Source organism: Astatotilapia calliptera, chromosome 14 (genome assembly GCF_964374335.1).
Source record: "Astatotilapia calliptera chromosome 14, fAstCal68.1, whole genome shotgun sequence".
Lineage (NCBI taxonomy): Eukaryota > Metazoa > Chordata > Actinopteri > Cichliformes > Cichlidae > Astatotilapia > Astatotilapia calliptera.
In genome coordinates this window covers 31842800-31862492 of record NC_137435.1, presented here as the reverse complement: position 1 = coordinate 31862492, position 19693 = coordinate 31842800, and the positions used below count along the sequence as shown (strand labels likewise).

Here is a 19693-nt window from a genome sequence, read left to right as displayed (position 1 = left end):
AGGTTACTTCTGAATGGCTGCCCCTCTCAAACAGAAGATCCAAACAGCAGGTGGGTGGAGCTGTTGTGCCCGAGATGATCTTATCAAAGCCAGGTATTGGAAAAATAGACCACACTTCAGAAAAGACCTTTATTATTGAGTATCCTTTCACTGCAATGCCTGACAATAAAATTCATTTTTTGTAGAGTGCAAAAATACCTTTAAGAGTCACACTTAAGGGCAGTTACAAGTAAATACAATCATGTCTTCATGGATATTCCCTCAAGGAGGAGGACGGCTAGCTTGCAGATCTGACCAATCAGAACACAGTATTGTGACTACTATGATTAGAACATTGAAGGCCACAGACTGGACAGGATTCATCTTCCCACAATTATTTTTGAAAACACGCACGCACGCACACACCTGTACAAACACACACAGCATATAAACAGTAATTAAAATACATTGCTGACTTCCAGGCCAAATGTAATGCAGACAATATAAAATAAGTTAAAGTGGACGAGTTTCGTGTCAAGCGAGAATGCACACCGTTAATCGTCAGCAGTAAACGGTGCTCACAACAGTTACATCGATGATGGCAGCGAGAGGACGAAACACTTCAGCATCGCTCGACGACGTTCCGGCTTCTATTGGCACATTAGTGTCCACGCAGGTAGAGGGAGGGGCCTGTTGCTCCTCCCCGACTCTCCACGAGGCAGAGAGGTGCTCATCGACAGCCCAGAAACAGGCTACTGGCTGTGCTTTTTGAAAAAGATGGAGGGGATGCAAACAGACAGGGTGATAAGGCAGAGAGAAAGAGCAGAGCTCTTCGCAGATCTGGCAAATCTAGAAGACGTAGATTTTGTCTCTCTGGACGGTGTCGAGGTCGTCGTCCATGGTCAGGAGGACCTGAGGGGGAGCAGAGGTAATATTGGATATTAAGGTTTTAACGCCTCATTCTAGACCAACTGCATATCCTGCATGTTTAAACAAACTTAAACATGACTCATAATACCAAGAAGGATCCAAACATAGCGATGGAGGACAGGAAATGCCAAATGTCGTGGTCGTCAAAGAATGATAGCAGGATGCAGTCCCTGTTGTGCTCACGAGACTCAGCTGGAGTTTTCTGTACCAGAGGAGAGAAACAAGTAATCCAAGTGTCTTTTCACATGAGCCCAAATCTCATAGGTTTGTGTGTGTGTGTGTGTGTGTGTGGCTAACCTGCCAGGTGCTGAGACCCTGGAAGAAGAAATACAGCGCAAAGCCCCACACAACCGCCGTGAAGAGAATACACACCAGCGCCAGACACTTGATTCTCTCACCGCTCCGCAGCTGGGCACAAACAGAAAACTGTGAGCTCCAAAGGTCCCAAACATGTCTGCTACTTTCTCCTGTTGCTTCTCACATGCGCAGAGTTACTAAACACACAAACCTTCATGATGATATAAAAGGCAAAGTAGAGCAACAGGTTACAGATGGCGATGGCCAACAGGTACGAGGCAAAGTCGTTGGGTCTCTGTATGAGGCCGTAGGCAGCCCTGCAGAGAGATAGCGAGATACACATCACCTGCCTCCTCCGCACTCTGCTGATTTAAATGAGCTGAAAACATAGTTTGTTTTACTCACAGAGACCAGTTGACTATGTTCCCCATCACAAGCAGAACCATGCGGTCCTGAAAGACATACACCGGCGGAAAAATGATTAAAAAGCAGGTCATCAGGACTCACCGATGCCTTTTATTGCTCTCTGCAACTACCGGTCGTTAAGATAAGATAATAATTGAGTTACCAGGTAAAGGCAGAAGGACCTGCTACCTTATGCAATACACTGATACTGGATTTTCTGGCCGTTACTCACAATGTACATCGGCCCGCTGCACTGCCTGATGCAGTCTGTGTAGATGACGTAAACTATCCTACGCATGATCCCAGCGTCTGATACGTGAACACACAGAGAGGAAGGAGAGAGAACAACAAGGATTATAAGCTGCTTTATTTTATTAGAATATCCCGATAAGTGGATTTAAATGTTAGTTACTCTGATTTGCTAGCTTATGTGAGACACACGCTCACACGACAGCCTTAATATAATCCTGGACTACTTTAGTTGCAGTCAGTTATTAGTCTAACGTGACTCATTTTAAGCCAGTAAAGCCCACTGGACTGAGTTTGCTTTCTTTCTGTGATCTTACTGAGCCTCCATCGACCCATATAGTAGAGCTGTGTGCTGAGCAGCAGCGTGGCCAGAATGTGGATCACAGAGAAAACAATCCAGAAGGCTGTGTTGTCTCTCCCAAATACCTGAGAGGAAAAAAAAGCACAGCACAATGATTATTAAGAAATCCGTGTTTTTAGACCATAAAGCATAACTCAGGTTTTGTATTGTGTGTGCGTACTTACCACTCCCAGCACAGAAAAGAAGATGACAGCGGCGAGGCAGGCGTAAGCGGTGTAAGCGCTCGCGTTGATGTCCGGGTGTCTCTTCTGATAGAGCTTCAGCATACACAGTCCAGCAATCATGTACATGAAGGAGGTGTCTGCAGGGAGGAGAACAACTCAAATGTACCGCATGCAACTTGAACTTTTTTCAGCCCAGGACTCAAAGTAAACAGACAGAGAGACAAAAAAATAATGCATTCACAAATTTTACAGCCAGCAGAAACTCAAGAAACTGGCTGAAGCAGTAAAAATGTAACCGCACAAAGAACTGATGCAGACTAAAGCCAGGAAACCTCATCTTCCTTTGAAGTGACAGCTGCTTAAAGCCAAAACTCTCTTCAGACTACTGATCCTGACAAAGGTAAAAACAACTGTAACCATGTCGAGTCTGAGTAAGGACACAATCGTTCTTACCAAACTGGAAGTTGGTGTAGTTGGGACAGACGTGGTAGCAGGCACTGAGCAAACCCTCCATCATCAGAGCAGTTCCCATGGCATAGAAGAGGCCAAAGTGCTTTGGGATACCGCACTCCTGAAGGAGGAAGAGACAACCTGATAACTAAACTACCGCTGTCAATCATCATCATCATCATCTAAATCTTTAAAAACACATCTTCATGACAAATGACTACACGTTTGTCAGTGTGCGTGTGCCTCACCAGCGCGTTGACGTCATGCCGCTCCAGAGCACGATTTTGGGCGAGGTCTCTCTTGAGGACGATGAGGAGAAAGAGGAGCCCCAGCATCACGTAACCAAGGTTACTGAGGATGTTGTTGAAAGCGCTGTGTGGAATTAGTTAATCGTTACTTTACGCGGGTTAGCTGATGACGTTGGACATGTTAACACACTGTGCTCGACTGCAAACCTTAGAGCTCCGAGCGGGTGGGCGCACAGGAAGTTGTAGTAGCAGATGTCCTGGTTTCCTGTAACATTGACAACCTGTGGAGAACAGAGATGCACACGTCGTATTAGCGAGCTGACGGCTTATCGGAATCTTTTTTTTAAAAAAAGTGTCGCCATGCTTTATAAAATCATTGTTACCGTTTGATAGGTGATGACCAGCTGGACGACTGGCAGGGCGTAAAACACAGCAATCGTAGCAATGTTCCTGAAGAGGGTACAATTATTACTTTCAGCCACTCACAACCATCAGATCTGCAGCACTTCATTAATAATCAGTAATTTTTTTAATGTTTCATATAATGTCAAACTATGGCTTGGTTAATTCACTGTGAATTGATTTGGCTTAGATATAAAAGAATATCATGTTTCTTATCATGGGTGCAACAAGAGAACTCACCAGAAGTAGATTTGGTACTTCTTGCTGAGGATCCTCTTGTCTTTGCGGGCCAAGTCCGCCACGTACAGAAATTTCTGTAAGAGGAAGAAGAGGACTTTATTACTTTGATTACTTTATTAAAGTCTGGATGAAGAAAGCATTAACCTCGCCTAATTAATGTTCAAACTCTTTACTGCTGACAAGTTTTTTAAATTTGTGACTCTGGTTTAGAGGGTTAATATAACGAAGGAACACATTATTAAATTGTCTCTGTGCACTTGTTTCATTTGAGCTCAGTATGAGAATATCTGCTGCCCTGCTCTTCGTTTTACACTGTGTGTGCACGTGTGTGTGAGCTCAGAGCTGGCTTTTATGGAAGGGAATGCTGCTTGATGGTTTTGCTAAACCAGAAAGACCATGAGAAAATTTTGTCATTGGTCAGTGAGAAAAATACTTATGAGCCCCTGAAACGAGACCCAGGAAGTGGTTACAGGAAGATGTGATAGATTGTCTGAAGCAGTTAGAACAAGACAATGCTAAGTGTCATTTTCTCTTAAACTTCAGAGGGATACCTTCTACGGAATATGGTCTAAATGGACAGACTATGTTAAGCATATGAGGTGTGATTTTGTGTATGATGTTACAACCCTGAGTTCTACGTAAACCTACCTGCCCTGCTGCCTCCTAACCCTAGTTTTGTTTGTTTGTTTGTTTGTTTGTTGTTGTTTTTTTTCTTCTTTTCTTTTCCTGTCTTCTTTATTTTTCAATTATAAGTTAAAATGTGACAGCAAAGAAAATGTAAAAAGGCTAACTACTGTTATGTTCAACAGCTGTCCCAATAAAAGAGATAATAATAATAAAAATAAAAAAAAGAACAAGACAATGCTACTGACCGGACTTCATACCACAGGCTATACCCAGGAGAAGCTACACCAAGTCTGTATGGTTTACTGAAGAGACATAAACAGGAGGTAGCTCTAAGACCAATTGTCTGTATGATCAACTCGGTCACCTATAACATCTCAAAGTTTCTGGCTTCGACCCTCAACCCGCTGAACACCACATCCAGAACAGCTTGGATTTTGTTGAGAAGGTGAGAGATGTCATTATGGAGGCAGATGAAACAAAGGTCTTGTACGATGTTACATCTGTCTTTACTGAAGCAGTGAAGGTCGTTTGTAAGAGATTACAGGATGGTTCAGTACCAAGTCACTGGTTCAAGTACGTGGGTGACATCTGGGTGAAAATCAAATGTCAGTATTCAAGGTTTGACTCTCATCATCCACTGGAGCATAAATTCTGTGTCATCAGGACACTACAACACAGCGCAAACTCCACCCCCACAGACAGCAGCCAGGGAAGCAAAAGAACATCATACCAAGAAGGCCCTGAGTAAATGTGGTTATCCCAACTGGACATTTGTCAAAGCTGGGAAGGCACCTTTCTGTAGCTTTCAAACCCCAAAACACACTGCGCTAAAAGTTGGTCCACACCAAGGATCGGGTCCCTCGGGACAAACGGAGTAATGTAGCATACGCTGTTAAGTGCCAGGAGGATTGCTGTGATTTATACATTGGGGGGGGGGGGAACCAAACAACCTCTGGCGAAGCAGATGGCACAACACAGGAGAGCTACCTCCTGGACTCTGTCCACTGGCCTGTAGGTGTGAATAGACTGCACTCTTTCAATGATGAGGACACATCTTGGACAGGGAGGAAGGCTGGTTTTGAGCGCGGAGTCAAAGAGGCCATTTACGTGAAAAAGGAAAGACCATCTCTGAATCGAGGAGGGGGCCTAAGGGTGCATCTTTCACCATCTTACAATGCTGCGATTGCAGCCATTCCCCGACTCTCTGTGAATGGGACTCATGGCAACTGATCAACAGCCACTGATCATAAACCATTGATCAGTGGCTGTTGATTTGTGAATGACAAATTGCATATTAATGATCAAGAAACTGACCTCACAGCACATTGTTCATTCAGTGGGGCTGGTTTCAGTCATTGTGCATAGGTACTGTTTATAAGGTTGGGGAAACCGAAGAAGTCACCTGGATGAGTGACAATACATTTCTCCCCCTGAAAACGCCAGATGATCCAGATGAACAAAACCAAGTTTTTAGGATGCTGCTCGAGTTTTAAAGACCCGGCTGGGGTTTAAACTCTCAGAGATGTAGCGAAACTTGGCAAATACTTGACACAAATGGAAATGAGAATGTTTGTTATCAAAGAAAAAAAAAAGTTATGCCTCCAGTTTCCAGTTTGGCTCACCATCTCCACAGATGAATCCAGCAATCTGTTAGTGACCAAACAGATCAGATGGATGTTTTTGTTCTAGTACCCTGAGGTACTAGAGGTGAGGACTACTTTGCACATTCACAGATCTTTTCATTCTAAATAAGCCAGATGTGCAGAAAGCCACATCTGTGCCATTCTGAGGCAGGAAAAATGATTTTCACGTACCTTTGTGCGAACAATGTTCTTGTCGGAGTGTATGTCATCCAGTGTGTCATAGTCATCCTCCTCAATGGAGCTCAAAGACTCCTGCCTGCTCCGTGTGACACTTTCCAGCGATCGCTCTGATTGGAGGAGGGAAGAGCAAAAGAGAGTCATTCTGTCTAGTGGAGGCACAACGTGAGCAGGCAGACCAACGACTGGATTTAAGGGAGTTGCAGGCTGATGCAAAAAGGTGATCCAACACATCACACCTTTCAAAAATGATCTTCAATTTTCAAAATGATTAAATAGATGACCAGAATGATTTTTTTTTTGGTCAGATGATCTTTGCGTTGATGAGATCACCGTCGCTGTTCATTTGAGTGCCATCAGTGGAGAGAAGTGGCCACTTTCCCGGCCTCTTAACTCCACTGATATTTGATTGACATGGTGGCTGATTGGTTTGGGGTGCTGATTCGGCTAGTTATATGGTAGCGTGTCACCGATGCGGATGGCTATGTAGTGAAGGTGATTGAGGATTGGTCGACGTTTGAAAGGCTCCTGTCCTAATGAACAAAGACACACAGAAAACCAGTGAGGGTGTGGAGCTGCTAAGAATCCATGTTCAAGCCGCTCTGCAGAGTGGGCCAAAAAAACAAGAAAGACGGAAAAAAGGACGTGTGAGTCTCTGTTTGCTCATACCCATGTATCCATAGTTGTTGTCAGTTGAAGTGGCGCTGTCGGTAATGGCCTCTGAACTCATTGTGCTGCCATTGTCGGCTGAGGAGGAGATGACTCTTCGTTCATTGGCAATCAAACAATGACATCACAAAGACTAAATGTTTGTTTTTTTAAATACTCACCAAATGAGCCATATTCATTTGGTGAGGCTGGAGTTTTTCCTGTAAAGACACAAACTTTCAAAAATCCAAGAAAGGATACACGCTCCCAAATGCTCACATGCACAAACAAGCGGCACTACGATCAACGTTTAGTTAGTATCCTAACACTGCACAATGATCACTGTGTTAGTCAGGAAAACAGGGAGGTGAGGCGGACGTAAACACGTGAAGGAATCCAGTGAAAAAATGCAATTCCTTAAATTCTTTTCTGGCTGGGGGCAAAAAAAAGTTATTAATCTCCAAAAGTGTGAAAGCTGAGAAATGAGATGCAGTGAAGAGGATTATTTCAAAACTAGTGGTTTAAAATCAAACAGTGGCAGCAACTACTGCAGTGGATAGATACAGATACACACTGGGAGGCAGCCAGCAGCCAAAAAAAGCACATCAGCAGCGCTTGCATTCATCTTAGCGCCTTCATGCTTTTAATGGGAGTGCTGCTGAAAATATGCTCACGTGTTTCTTTAGCTCAAAGCCATGAAGCTGTGAGGACTACAAAAGGATAACACTGTTACAAACACAGGCAAAAGAAGCTAACAAAGACCCATGTGAGTGCATATCTGTATCTCTGTAAAGCCAGAAAAGCCTCAGAACAGAGCCACGTTTATGTCCATGAAGCCCTGCAGCCGAAAACGTCTCTTTCTCTTCTTTGTAGGGTAAAGTATGGAAGCTACTGCATGCAGAGCATCTGCAGACAAGCAACACAGACTGAGAGAGGGCAACGAGTGCACAAGGGGAGTAACTGTGTCTGTATACCGTCGCTGTTCTTCCCGAGCAGAGAGGCTGAATGGCAGGGGGGAGAGAAAGATACACATTCAGTACACGCTTAAACATTCAGCTCTGAGATAAAAGAGTGGCAAACAGCTGTGGGACTGCATGATCAGTCCAGTTTAGGATCACATTTACTCTGGTATTTAATTAACAGAACAGAACAAGCTTGCTGGTTTGTGGTCAGTGCACACTGCTCCTAATGGGCCGGTCCATCAGAGCTAGTTGCTGGGTTACCTGTCTCAGCAGGTGACATGTCGGCAGGATTCAGAAACACATTTCTCCTCTTGTTCAGTCTGCAGAAACAGAGAGGGGGAAAAATGCAAATGAACACAATTTGTATTCAGTGCAGTGTCATTCCTGCAGTGCAGATCTACTCTGACAATATGACGTCCGACCTCGTGGGTTGAAACGTGGGCTGGAGAGGGACTAATTGATGTACAGGAGGTTGGAAATTAGTTGTTGTTTTTCCAACCAAAGTGCAAAACTTTCTGTCATTTTCAGGCAGCTACAAGTTGCCGTCTGCCTGCGTCTTTTTGTTGCGGTGCAGATTTGCAAAGACGGTTGTTTTGTTGCCACCCTGGCTTTTCTATTCTGTGTTTCGGGTGAAGACTTTGGTTAAAAGTTGCATCTTCCTCACAGGGTTTTGCAGATGTGTACAACATAATTCCTGATTCCCTGCTCTGCTTTCACTTCAGTGAAATTCAACAGCCAAAAAAAATAAATGCATGACAGCTAACGGTTAAGCCATTTCTGACGTTTACTGTTCAGCTCTTTTCAATTAATCAGCTATTCCTTCTGCCCACCTGCAGCTTTTTAAAAAGCTCCTGCATATGCTGTTGAGTTTTGAGGTCCGTTTGGAAGGGCACACCCTAAAGCACGTACTTCCTTCTACTCCGAAAACAAGCCAGAAAAAAAGGGAGACACAATAAAAACAGAAAAAAAGATGCAGGCCTGATATTTCCTACAGGTGTGAGATCAGTTTATTTATATATGCATATGCTTTACTTTTTCTGGGTTTTGAGTATAACATAATCAAGCTTCATGCAATAGTGGAAGACAAAGATGCAGAGATGGCTTTTCTAAGTGAAGAACATTCCAACACGACCGCCGCAACTGGAAACTCTTTTGTACAAGTAGCAGATAAACAAAGCAAATGATGACTTTGCTGCAGAGGCAATTTCAAAACCTTACCGTGCACGCTCTAGACAGACACAGAGCAAGGTCAGGAGGTAGAATGAGAAGAAGATCCCCAAACAGAACAGCATTCCCATCACGTACGCCTCCACTGCACGGGAGGACATATTAACTGTAAGCTAATTTGCATAGTAAGACACAACATTCTGTATCTGCTGCCAAAAAAACCAAATCTAAACAACACAAGCAGAGAAATCTCTGCTTCTTTTAGCACATGCTAACCCTCAGCGCTTCACATATGTAGCCATGTGACTTACAGTTGATTGCGGGTGAGACCATCACATCGAGGGCCTTGCTGCGATTGCCGGCGTCAATCAGCTGATCGGGTCTCAGAGGGTAGAAGCGCAGCGGGCCGCCGCATGCCTCGTCCTCAGTTTTTACCACCACCACCACGTAGAAACTGTTGCTGGGGAAATCTTTCCTCTAGATAAAGGCAGAAACACCTACATTCAAATCTACACCAGGATTTATCGCAACCGGTTCCAATAAGCTCTGAATTTCTGCGGGACACTACCTGCACGGTGATGGCACCTTTTTTTGTCATAGTCTGGTACATCCCAATGAAGGCCACGTTGTTGTCAAGGTCATAAATGGGGCACTGAATGGAGACAGTGAGAGAGGGAGAAAAAAAACTGAATTAGATGTGAAAAAAGAAAGATTCAGATGGATTGTTTCAGAAGTAAATAAGAAAACATTTTTGAACAGCAAGAAATCAGCTGTGGTATCCACTGTGATGCCCTCATGTGGTCTCAGAGTGCTACTGCACGCTGACCACTGAGGCTGAGGGAGGGGCCTCTTGAGGGCTGCTGCAGCACAGCTGAATGTGTGCTCTGGATAACTGTACCTGGATGTCCTGGATGGACATGACAGAACAGGGGAAAGTCATGTCCGAGTTGACCTTGACGATCACAGTATCCACCCCGTCTTGGAAGACATACTTGAAATACTGAGAGAAAAGGAGAGGGAAAGAAGAGGACAACAGTCAGCGAGGCAGTTTTCAGAAAGATCGACTTGAGGATGGCGTTTTAATTGCTGACAGCACAATAAACCATTAAACCAATACGTCACCCCACGGGCCATTTGCACAATTTGATAAGTGATATGTTACTGAGAGCCTCCCACTCCAGGTTCTCAAAAGGTTTTATCCAGTTCAGTTGTAGCCCTCGACTGCAGAGCACCTCACGCATACAAATGAGCTGACCTGATAGCTTACAAGCACAGACTGGGAGAACGAAGCAAAGCTGATGCAGAAAGCAGACTGTCTTAAAAGAGGTCAGAGACTGACAACGTCTTCATCAAGTGTCAAAAGAAAGTCATGGAGTCATTTGCCACAAGCTGATCTCCGTTTTCAAATAACATACAGTCGTGTGAAAAGTAAGGTTTTCACAGGATTGGCAGTTTTGAGCATAACTCAGTGCACCCATACTGCTGCTATGGGAATGAAGAGTGTAAGGAGGAGCCAGGTGCTGATAATCAAACACACTTGATTGCTCGGTCATCAGCAAGTGTGAGCACCTCTGCAAAAGCAGAAGTTTTGGCAATTTGCTGCTCAGGAGCATTCACAGGTAAGTTAACAATATGTCACCATCTTCTCAGGAGTGGAAATGCCAGAAAATTCACCCCAAGGTCACACCGTGCAAAGCTTAAAGAAACTGCAAAAAACCCAACAGCGACATCTCAGACGCTACAAGCCGCAGTTAAATGTTAAAGTTCATAACAGGACAATTAGAAAAAACTCAAACTGGAACAATGTCCTTTGAACAGACGAGACTAAAGTGTAGATGCTTATCCATAACGCACAGCAACACGTTTGGCGCTAACCAAGCTTATCAGAACAAACATCTCAGACCAACCCCGAAGCACGGTGGTGGAGGGGTGATGGGTTGGGTTTGTTTTGCAACCACAGAACCTGGGCTCCATGCAGTCATTGAGTTGACCACAAACCCCTCTGTTTACAAAAGTATTCGTGATTCAAATGTCAGGATACCAGCGTGAGAGCTAAAGCTTGGTCCAAACTGGGTCACGCAATAGGACAACAACCCCAATCATAGCAGCAAATCTAGAACAGAATAAACAGCTAAAAAAAAAGAAGAAAAGAAACAAGGTGTTGCAATGTCCAGACCTCAACCTGACTGAAAATGTGAAGGAACCTGGAGAGAGCTCTGCATAAATCAGCAACAAACTCACTCCATGACAATACTGATAAAGTCATACAGAAAAGAATTACTTCAAGTTATTGCTTCCAAAAGCCAACTGTAAGCTACTGAATGACAAGTTTTACTTCATTCTTTTACATAGGACTGTATAGATGAGGTGTAGGCAACCTTTCTGATGACGAGTGCCATTTAAAATTTCCTCAGAGGTCAGTGTGCCATATGATTGCATTAGCAATAAATGTAATAACGCTCTATATTAACAGTTACACAATATATAGAACCACTTTATAGAATTATATCTGTTCGCAGATGTTGGGAGCTATCAGCGAATAGTTATCAGCTATTTTGAAAAAAAAAAAAAAAAAAAAAAAAAAAAAAAAGACTTTTTATCCATAACAAGAACTGTACAACAGAAAATGCAAATGCTATTTATGGTCTCCTCACAACAATGGTAAGAAAAATAAACTAAGCCATTATGGTATGTCTGTTAATACAGAGACACACATGTTGATGTGATCTCTGGTCTCCCACTCAGAGACACAGGTCTCCGAGTGTCAAGCATTCAGACGGCTGCCTGAGGACACTCATGTGAGAGAAGATCTGTTCACACAGATATGTAGAGCCAAATACTGTCAATAAGGCCTCTGCAATGTTCTGAAGACAGTTAAACTTGTCAGGTAGTGATGTCCAGCAGGTGAAAATGCAAGCTGCATGAACACGCACAGCTGTGGATTCCAGCTGCTTCGATGTTATATGTATGATTTCTATACATTTTACATCAGATAAAAACCTTTGGTTGTAAGCTTCAGATAATTATTTATTAAAAGATAGACATTTTAAATGAGAATAAGAAAGTATTTCCTTGTGCCCCCCTTTCCCTGTTAATGCCCTACCTGGCCCCCCTGGCAAAACTTTGCTAGATCCGCACCTGCACAGTTACCAGCTGTCAGCGTAAAAAAGGATCCTGGGGTTATTTGTCTCTCAGAAACAGTTCAGAACTTCCCTTCAACTCATTCATGTCACCTAAAAGGTAAACCTGTTTCTCCATCACCTGTTCAGCTCTGATGATTCAGTAAGGACATCTCCTGGTTTCATCTTCATGTTTCCCTCTCACCACATATCCAAACCGATATCATGACCAGCAGCTTAACAGCTGTGGCTCCAGCAAACATCAGCTGATACTAGAAATTAATATTAAATAAATTCTAACAACAGCTGATCAAGCTTAAACGTGCTGCTGTTGTTTAGCGCAACATTCGGCGGTTTCCTCTTTCTGGCGCAAAGTGGGCGATAAACAAACAAGAGAGAAAAGCTGATCAGCTGATCATTGATCAGTTTCATGATTGAAGTAGAAACAGGAGAGGGAGGGGGAGAGAATGAGAGAAGAAGAGGCAGCTGTGCAGCAAAGACACAGAATATCTCCAGCTTTGTGTCTTTTCCATTCTAGCTAAAGTCCGGGACAAACTGTTCCTTTTCACCTCAACACGAAACGAGTAATAATTTCTCTGAATGCGGGACGATTCCGTCTTTTTACGGGACGGTTGGCAACTCCACTAACTAACCTTATGAATAAAATAAAGTTCACTATCAGTAACATCAAAGCACCCACCCAGCTGTATATAAACTCCGTCATGCTAGCTAGTACGCAGTACGAATTACTGTAACTGACTGTAAAAAGTCAGCACAACGAAAATAAACTCCACCTAAACTTGGTTTATATCTGACCCAGATAGACTGCAGGTCATAACTTCTTACCTGAAGTTCAGTTCACCTGATGCTCGGACCAGTGGCCACCTCGGCTCTCTCCTCCTCCTGCCTCCCCTTTCTCTCATCCACCTGCTGGCCTCCACCACTTGCTAATGTTACTGAATCTGAGGAAGCACTGCCACAGCCACCACCAAACAACTGAGTTATTTTTACACACCGACCAGCATCTGGCCAATCCACCACCTTTCATTGTTTATACCGTTACAAAGAGAAAAAAAAAAAAAAAGCGAATGCCCAGTATGCCCGATGGCCAGTCCAGCTATGTTCGTGCCATCAGTTAACCCAGTTGGCACACGTGCCTAGGGTTGCAGACCCCTGGTATAGATGATTATAGATCCATACAGCCACAGACAAGGAAAAGAGGGCGAAACAAAGAGGCAAGCAACTACAACAAAATATGTTCATTTTTTTGGTTATTTGGTTGGTTTTCAGAGCTAAATCTCAGTAAAGGAAAGTTTTAATATTAATACAGGGAGTGCAGAATTATTAGGCAAGTTGTATTTTTGAGGAATAATTTTATTATTGAACAACAACCATGTTCTCAATGAACCCAAAAAACTCATTAATATCAAAGCTGAATGTTTTTGGAAGTAGTTTTTAGTTTGTTTTTAGTTTTAGCTATTTTAGGGGGATATCTGTGTGTGCAGGTGACTATTACTGTGCATAATTATTAGGCAACTTAACAAAAAACAAATATATACCCATTTCAATTATTTATTTTTACCAGTGAAACCAATATAACATCTCCACATTCACAAATATACATTTCTGACATTCAAAAACAAAACAAAAACAAATCAGCGACCAATATAGCCACCTTTCTTTGCAAGGACACTCAAAAGCCTGCCATCCATGGATTCTGTCAGTGTTTTGATCTGTTCACCATCAACATTGCGTGCAGCAGCAACCACAGCCTCCCAGACACTGTTCAGAGAGGTGTACTGTTTTCCCTCCTTGTAAATCTCACATTTGATGATGGACCACAGGTTCTCAATGGGGTTCAGATCAGGTGAACAAGGAGGCCATGTCATTAGTTTTTCTTCTTTTATACCCTTTCTTGCCAGCCACGCTGTGGAGTACTTGGACGCGTGGGATGGAGCATTGTCCTGCATGAAAATCATGTTTTTCTTGAAGGATGCAGCCTTCTTCCTGTACCACTGCTTGAAGAAGGTGTCTTCCAGAAACTGGCAGTAGGACTGGGAGTTGAGCTTGACTCCATCCTCAACCCGAAAAGGCCCCACAAGCTCATCTTTGATGATACCAGCCCAAACCAGTACTCCACCTCCACCTTGCTGGCGTCTGAGTCGGACTGGAGCTCTCTGCCCTTTACCAATCCAGCCACGGGCCCATCCATCTGGCCCATCAAGACTCACTCTCATTTCATCAGTCCATAAAACCTTAGAAAAACCAGTCTTGAGATATTTCTTGGCCCAGTCTTGACGTTTCAGCTTGTGTGTCTTGTTCAGTGGTGGTCGTCTTTCAGCCTTTCTTACCTTGGCCATGTCTCTGAGTATTGCACACCTTGTGCTTTTGGGCACTCCAGTGATGTTGCAGCTCTGAAATATGGCCAAACTGGTGGCAAGTGGCATCTTGGCAGCTGCACGCTTGACTTTTCTCAGTTCATGGGCAGTTATTTTGCGCCTTGGTTTTTCCACACGCTTCTTGCGACCCTGTTGACTATTTTGAATGAAACGCTTGATTGTTCGATGATCACGCTTCAGAAGCTTTGCAATTTTGAGACTGCTGCATCCCCCTGCAAGATATCTCACTGTTTTTGACTTTTCTGAGCCTGTCAAGTCCTTCTTTTGACCCATTTTGCCAAAGGAAAGGACGTTGCCTAATAATTATGCACACCTGATATAGGGTGTTGATGTCATTAGACCACACCCCTTCTCATTACAGAGATGCACATCACCTAATATGCTTAATTGGTAGTAGGCTTTCGAGCCTATACAGCTTGGAGTAAGACAACATGCATGAAGAGGATGATGTGGACAAAATACTCATTTGCCTAATAATTCTGCACTCCCTGTAGAGTCTGGAACCTTTAGAGAAACTGTGAGGTTTATTTGCAGTGGTTATTTTCTTTCTTTGCAGCCACCATCATGCAGGAAGCCTAAGCTGTAGGCCAGAGGTAAACTACATGCTCAGCAACATAGTTTGCTTTTTAGAAACACATGCGCATACAAAATGAAAGCATTATTTAGCTTTAACATAAGTGTGTATTTGGGTTAAATAAACAACCCATGCTCCCAGTAACTGTCACATAAAGGCTTGTGAAACAGGTTGTTCTGTTTGCTGCAGTATAGACTACTCCAGTCAGACTGCATTATTATGCCTGACTAAATAGTATAATATCTGAACATCTTTGTTGTTGACTGTCTGAAGACGTTACGTGGCTCAAACTGGAAATGAGAAGGTTATGTTCTTAAAAGGTGTCCATTAACTACACATGGATGTGAGGTAAAACTGAGTTTAAAGCCCTGCAATCCACACAAATCTACACACCCCGCACATCCAAAACAAAAACCTAACACGATCCAATGAAAGTGTCATCAAAGGCCAAAAAGAAAGCAAAACTTTGTTTAAATGATTGGATGTGCAGAAAACAGAGCTTACTCAAGAAAAAGATTTTTTTAATGTAATATAACTACACAAAATCAGAAATTCCCTGCATTCATAACATCCTCTTTCACATGTATACTTTCAGCTGGCTTCCTGCACATTTCTTGTCATGAGTCCCTCCCCCACCCACAAACTCCCCCATCTGTGGTGCACATTTCTTTGACTCAACACAGTTATGTAAAGAAGGAGCCTACTGTCACACAGAGCTATGGTACCAGGCAGTTTACCTGAGGTTGGGATGGTGATGCAGTGAAGCTGAATTTCTTGTTTGTTCTGTAATCAAGTTAAACAAAACGTGTCATTCAAATAACACAGGCTGATGTACAGTGCAATAAGATGGGAATTCAGGCAGGTACCACGTACTGTGTTTGATTTATTACATAACAGATAACACTCACTGCAGGGTGAAACTTTCAACACGGCTCACTCTGAGCTGGTAGTTTGTACCCTGACTGGACAGGGTAGACACGTCCACAAAGAAGTACTGGGTCTCCGAGGCGGCCCGGGTTGGAGGTTGGCACAGTGTCCTGCCCACATCGTAGTAAGGGTACTTCCTCTGATAGCTGATGAAAAAGGAACAAAGGAAAAAAAAAAAAAAAGGAGGGGACAACAAAGATCAAGTTTCCCATAACCTCTCATACATTCATTCCTTCCTTCTTGTATATTCTCTAATATTATAAGAACGAAGCAAATCAGGTGGGTTTTTTTGTTTGACAGTTACACAATCTGACAAGTTGAAACATAAACGTAATTTTTCCTTTAAAAGTGGTTGAATGCAAACCTCACAATGACATTATCTCCCCATCTCTGCACTGGTGGTTCACAAAGGAGGAAGTGAGAGTCCAAAGTTCATTAGTGAGCTGCTAAAAACGTGGTCTGACCATGAGACCAACAAAGCAATGACTGACAGCGGGGTGATTCTGGTGTTGCAAAACCTTCCAGTGCAAGAGAGGAACACATCACAAATGGACTGTTGGCCAATGGCAAATAAACTCCAGAACTAGGAACCTTTTATCACGCTGCACACAATGAAGTAAGGTTACAGGAGCCGTTTGACTTGGAGACAATCCCAAGCACATTACAGGCAGTGGTTTTTGCCGTTTCCTCCGTACAAAACTTGTCAAATGACCGTCACACTTCTGAAAAGAATTACTGATTGCAGACTGAACTGCCTCGTCACCTTTCTCCACTACATCTGCTTTTACAGCTAAACCCCGACACTCCTTAAAAAGAACCTTGGAACACATGTTCAAATAAAATGTGCCTACGTGGCGTTTAGGAAGAGGACATCCTTATTAGCCTTTGCTTACATTTAATCCATCTGTAATCACAAACAATAGTCTATGTTCACAAACCTGATAAAGCTACCAGCACCAAAACAACAACAGGTTTTTAGGGTGAATGTTGATGTTTGGGGACTAAAAAAAAAATTATTGAATGTCGATATACTGGCTGTTATTGTTTATTTTTAATACTACTTTATGTTAACTTTGTTCTATTGAAAACAGAAAAACTTAGGAAGATACCTCACACTATAATAATCAAAGTTGAGGAGACAGCTTGACCTCACACCATTATCTTCACAGCTGTGATGCTACATGTGGAAAGTGCAGCCTGAGCCTGAGATGACACCGTTCTTAAATTACGCCCAAGTACCTTTTTTCAGGACATCCTGAAATATGGTTATATCTGTGATAGGTCACTACATTAGTGAGGCCCAAGAAAAGCAATGCTGCGATGAGAAGCCGGGAAACATCTTGTATAATTATGTCATATTTAACTACACGCCCTAATGTAAGAAGTCCCAAATGATGTGCTGAGCCCTACTAATGCACCTCTAGGCAAGCCCAAATTTGAAATGTGATATTTTCTTTGGCAGCCCCACATCACTGCTGCAGTGTAAAAATGGCACAAAGAATTGTAACTGAATATATTCGAGCTCTAAGGGCTCTCATTTTCCAAACAGGGGCATTTTCTGAAAACCTCTGCCAAGTCTGCTCACATAGCTGATGGATGGTTGGCAGTTTGGAGCTTGACATAACAAAAGCCCTGAATGTCTGCAAAGAGGATAAGACATGCTGTGTACTTCAAGAAAGGAAAGTGAAAAAAAAAAACAATTGTTAGTTGCATCTATCATGAAAGGCTTCAACTGGACTAGGGCTGTCAACATGAACCTGCTGGGAAATGTTTGCCAATGAAAACCTGGTTCCACAAGCTAAATACACTCATTTTATCTCATCTGGGGAGAAACACTGATTTAAGATGATTTGGTAGAAGGTTTTGGATAAGGTGAAGTAACTAATGTAGACATTATTAAGAAAAAAGAAAAGGAAACATTTGCTGGGTCCAGAAAAACACAAAAAAGCTGGCATGTCATACCACACATATTCTGTTTTGTATCTCATCTTTCTTCTATGTCACTTGCACATAAATGAATAGGACTTAAAAATTGCCATGGGCACAGTAAGTTTAACTACTGCTGGCTTTACTGTAGACTAGACAATTGACTCCACACCTCACTAAGCATAATGCATACTGGTGTTTCAATTTCAATTTCAACTCTGTAACACATAGATCTTTTAAAATGCTTTGACGCTAACTTAGAGGATTTAAAATAACAGTGAGTGGCCATCTCTGGTTACATACAAAGAAGGGAAGCTTAATATGCAATTAGACAAAAACGTGAAGTTAAAGGAGTTAAGGGATGGACCAAATTACAGACCACATCAGTTTTTATTTTAAATTACTTGATTTTTGTAAGAAAAAACATTAACATTTATACATCACATACGTGTGATGTATATATGTTATGTATGTAAACGGTGGGGGGTACTCACAGGCCTCTGAGAATGAGGGGGACTTGAAAAGACAGGACGCCTTGCTTTTGTCGCACTACAAACAAGATTGGGCTCTCCGACTTGTTGGATAACACGTCCACAGACACACGCACTCCCTCAGTCTGAAAGTCAAGAGAGGGAAAAGGAGAAAGGACTGATAATAATCTTTAAGTGGTGAAAAAACGAACCGACAAGTCTGAGGAGGCGAACTCACCTTATTCCGAGAGATGGTGTGATTAAACGCGTAAATGGTCTGGTTTTCACTCGTAACCATGTCATTATAGTTGGCATCAAACTCCGCATCTTTCTGGATGATGGTTTTGATCTCCCCCACCTCAATACCGCAAGCTAACCGAATCGCACATAACCAGAGCAGGGCAGCCAATCCTGGTCGGATCCAACGGGGAGCAGGTCCACAGCTGTTTTTATGTCGTGATTTCCAGGAGCTTCTTAACACCATTTTGCCTGACACCGTCTTCCTACAACTGGGAAACGATATCTTAAGTTACTCTAGGGTGGAGAGACAACGCTATAAAATAACTCCACCCCATTCAGCAACAATAACAAGGACAGCAGGCAGGCTAGCTCAACTATGCCCCTTCAGACAATAACAGCAGGTGCTAAATGAAAGCTAGTGACACAGTGAAGTGTTTACATTTGCTATAAACTTGCGCGTCGTCCTGTCGGCATCCGTAACGAAGTAGACGCTGTCAGTCATGCGCCCAGTGCCAAGTTTCAACACAACAAAACCAGCGACACTCAATTCTTCTATATGAAACCCTGAAATCTGACAGCTCGCTGACTCGCCGTGTTAGCATTAGCACTGCTGGTTAGGCAGCTTCATGTTTTCATGTCGGACTTCGGTTCTGTCGTCGAAAACAAAAGCCTTCCTGTAAAACTGCGAACGGCTGTCACTATCGGGTTTCGTAGGACCGCTGCATTGTGCAAGAAATTTTGGTCCAGCGGGGGGAAGAGATTCAGTGTGAAAATCTGTGCCGTTAGCGCCCACCCTCCCTGCACGCTTAGACAGTAAACAAACCGACGCACGACGTAATGACGACACTTCCTGGACCCTCAGCAGTCAAATATCTGGGTCTGCATGTTTGCTGTATGTGGGGTTGGCCTTATGTGTGAGTTTCCTATATAGTGACTTGAAACCAGGCATAACGACAACAACAACAACGATAATAATAATAACAATAATAATAATAATAATAATACAAAACTGGTAAAGTATTAACCAGGTCAATTTGAAAGAAGCTGGAATACATCAGGAAAATACTAAATCACGAGGTATGAACTACA

The 19693-nt window shown here is 42.9% G+C and overlaps 1 protein-coding gene across 2 annotated transcripts; it reads right to left on the bottom strand.

The window, feature by feature from the left end:
- Window positions 1–115: 115 nt before the first annotated feature.
- Window positions 116–19446, bottom strand: sidt2 (SID1 transmembrane family, member 2). 2 transcript variants are annotated; one of them, XM_026191436.2, is made up of 27 exons: window positions 19044–19446; window positions 18603–18873; window positions 18389–18510; window positions 15950–16114; window positions 15779–15824; window positions 9848–9949; window positions 9518–9601; window positions 9261–9426; window positions 9001–9094; window positions 8044–8102; window positions 7795–7821; window positions 7003–7041; window positions 6842–6919; window positions 6167–6282; window positions 3726–3799; window positions 3467–3533; window positions 3291–3364; window positions 3084–3207; window positions 2839–2956; window positions 2386–2522; window positions 2178–2286; window positions 1844–1920; window positions 1612–1658; window positions 1418–1523; window positions 1207–1317; window positions 998–1111; window positions 116–891 (listed from the first exon to the last, which is right to left on the bottom strand). In XM_026191436.2, the coding sequence occupies exons 2-27, from the start codon at window positions 18846–18848 to the stop codon at window positions 829–831; spliced, it is 2565 nt and encodes an 854-aa protein (XP_026047221.2). In that variant the 5' UTR covers window positions 18849–18873; window positions 19044–19446; the 3' UTR covers window positions 116–828. The 2 variants fall into 2 exon arrangements, with proteins under 2 accessions (XP_026047221.2, XP_026047222.2); XM_026191437.2 differs by lacking the exon at window positions 7795–7821.
- Between the last annotated feature and the right edge of the window lie 247 nt (window positions 19447–19693).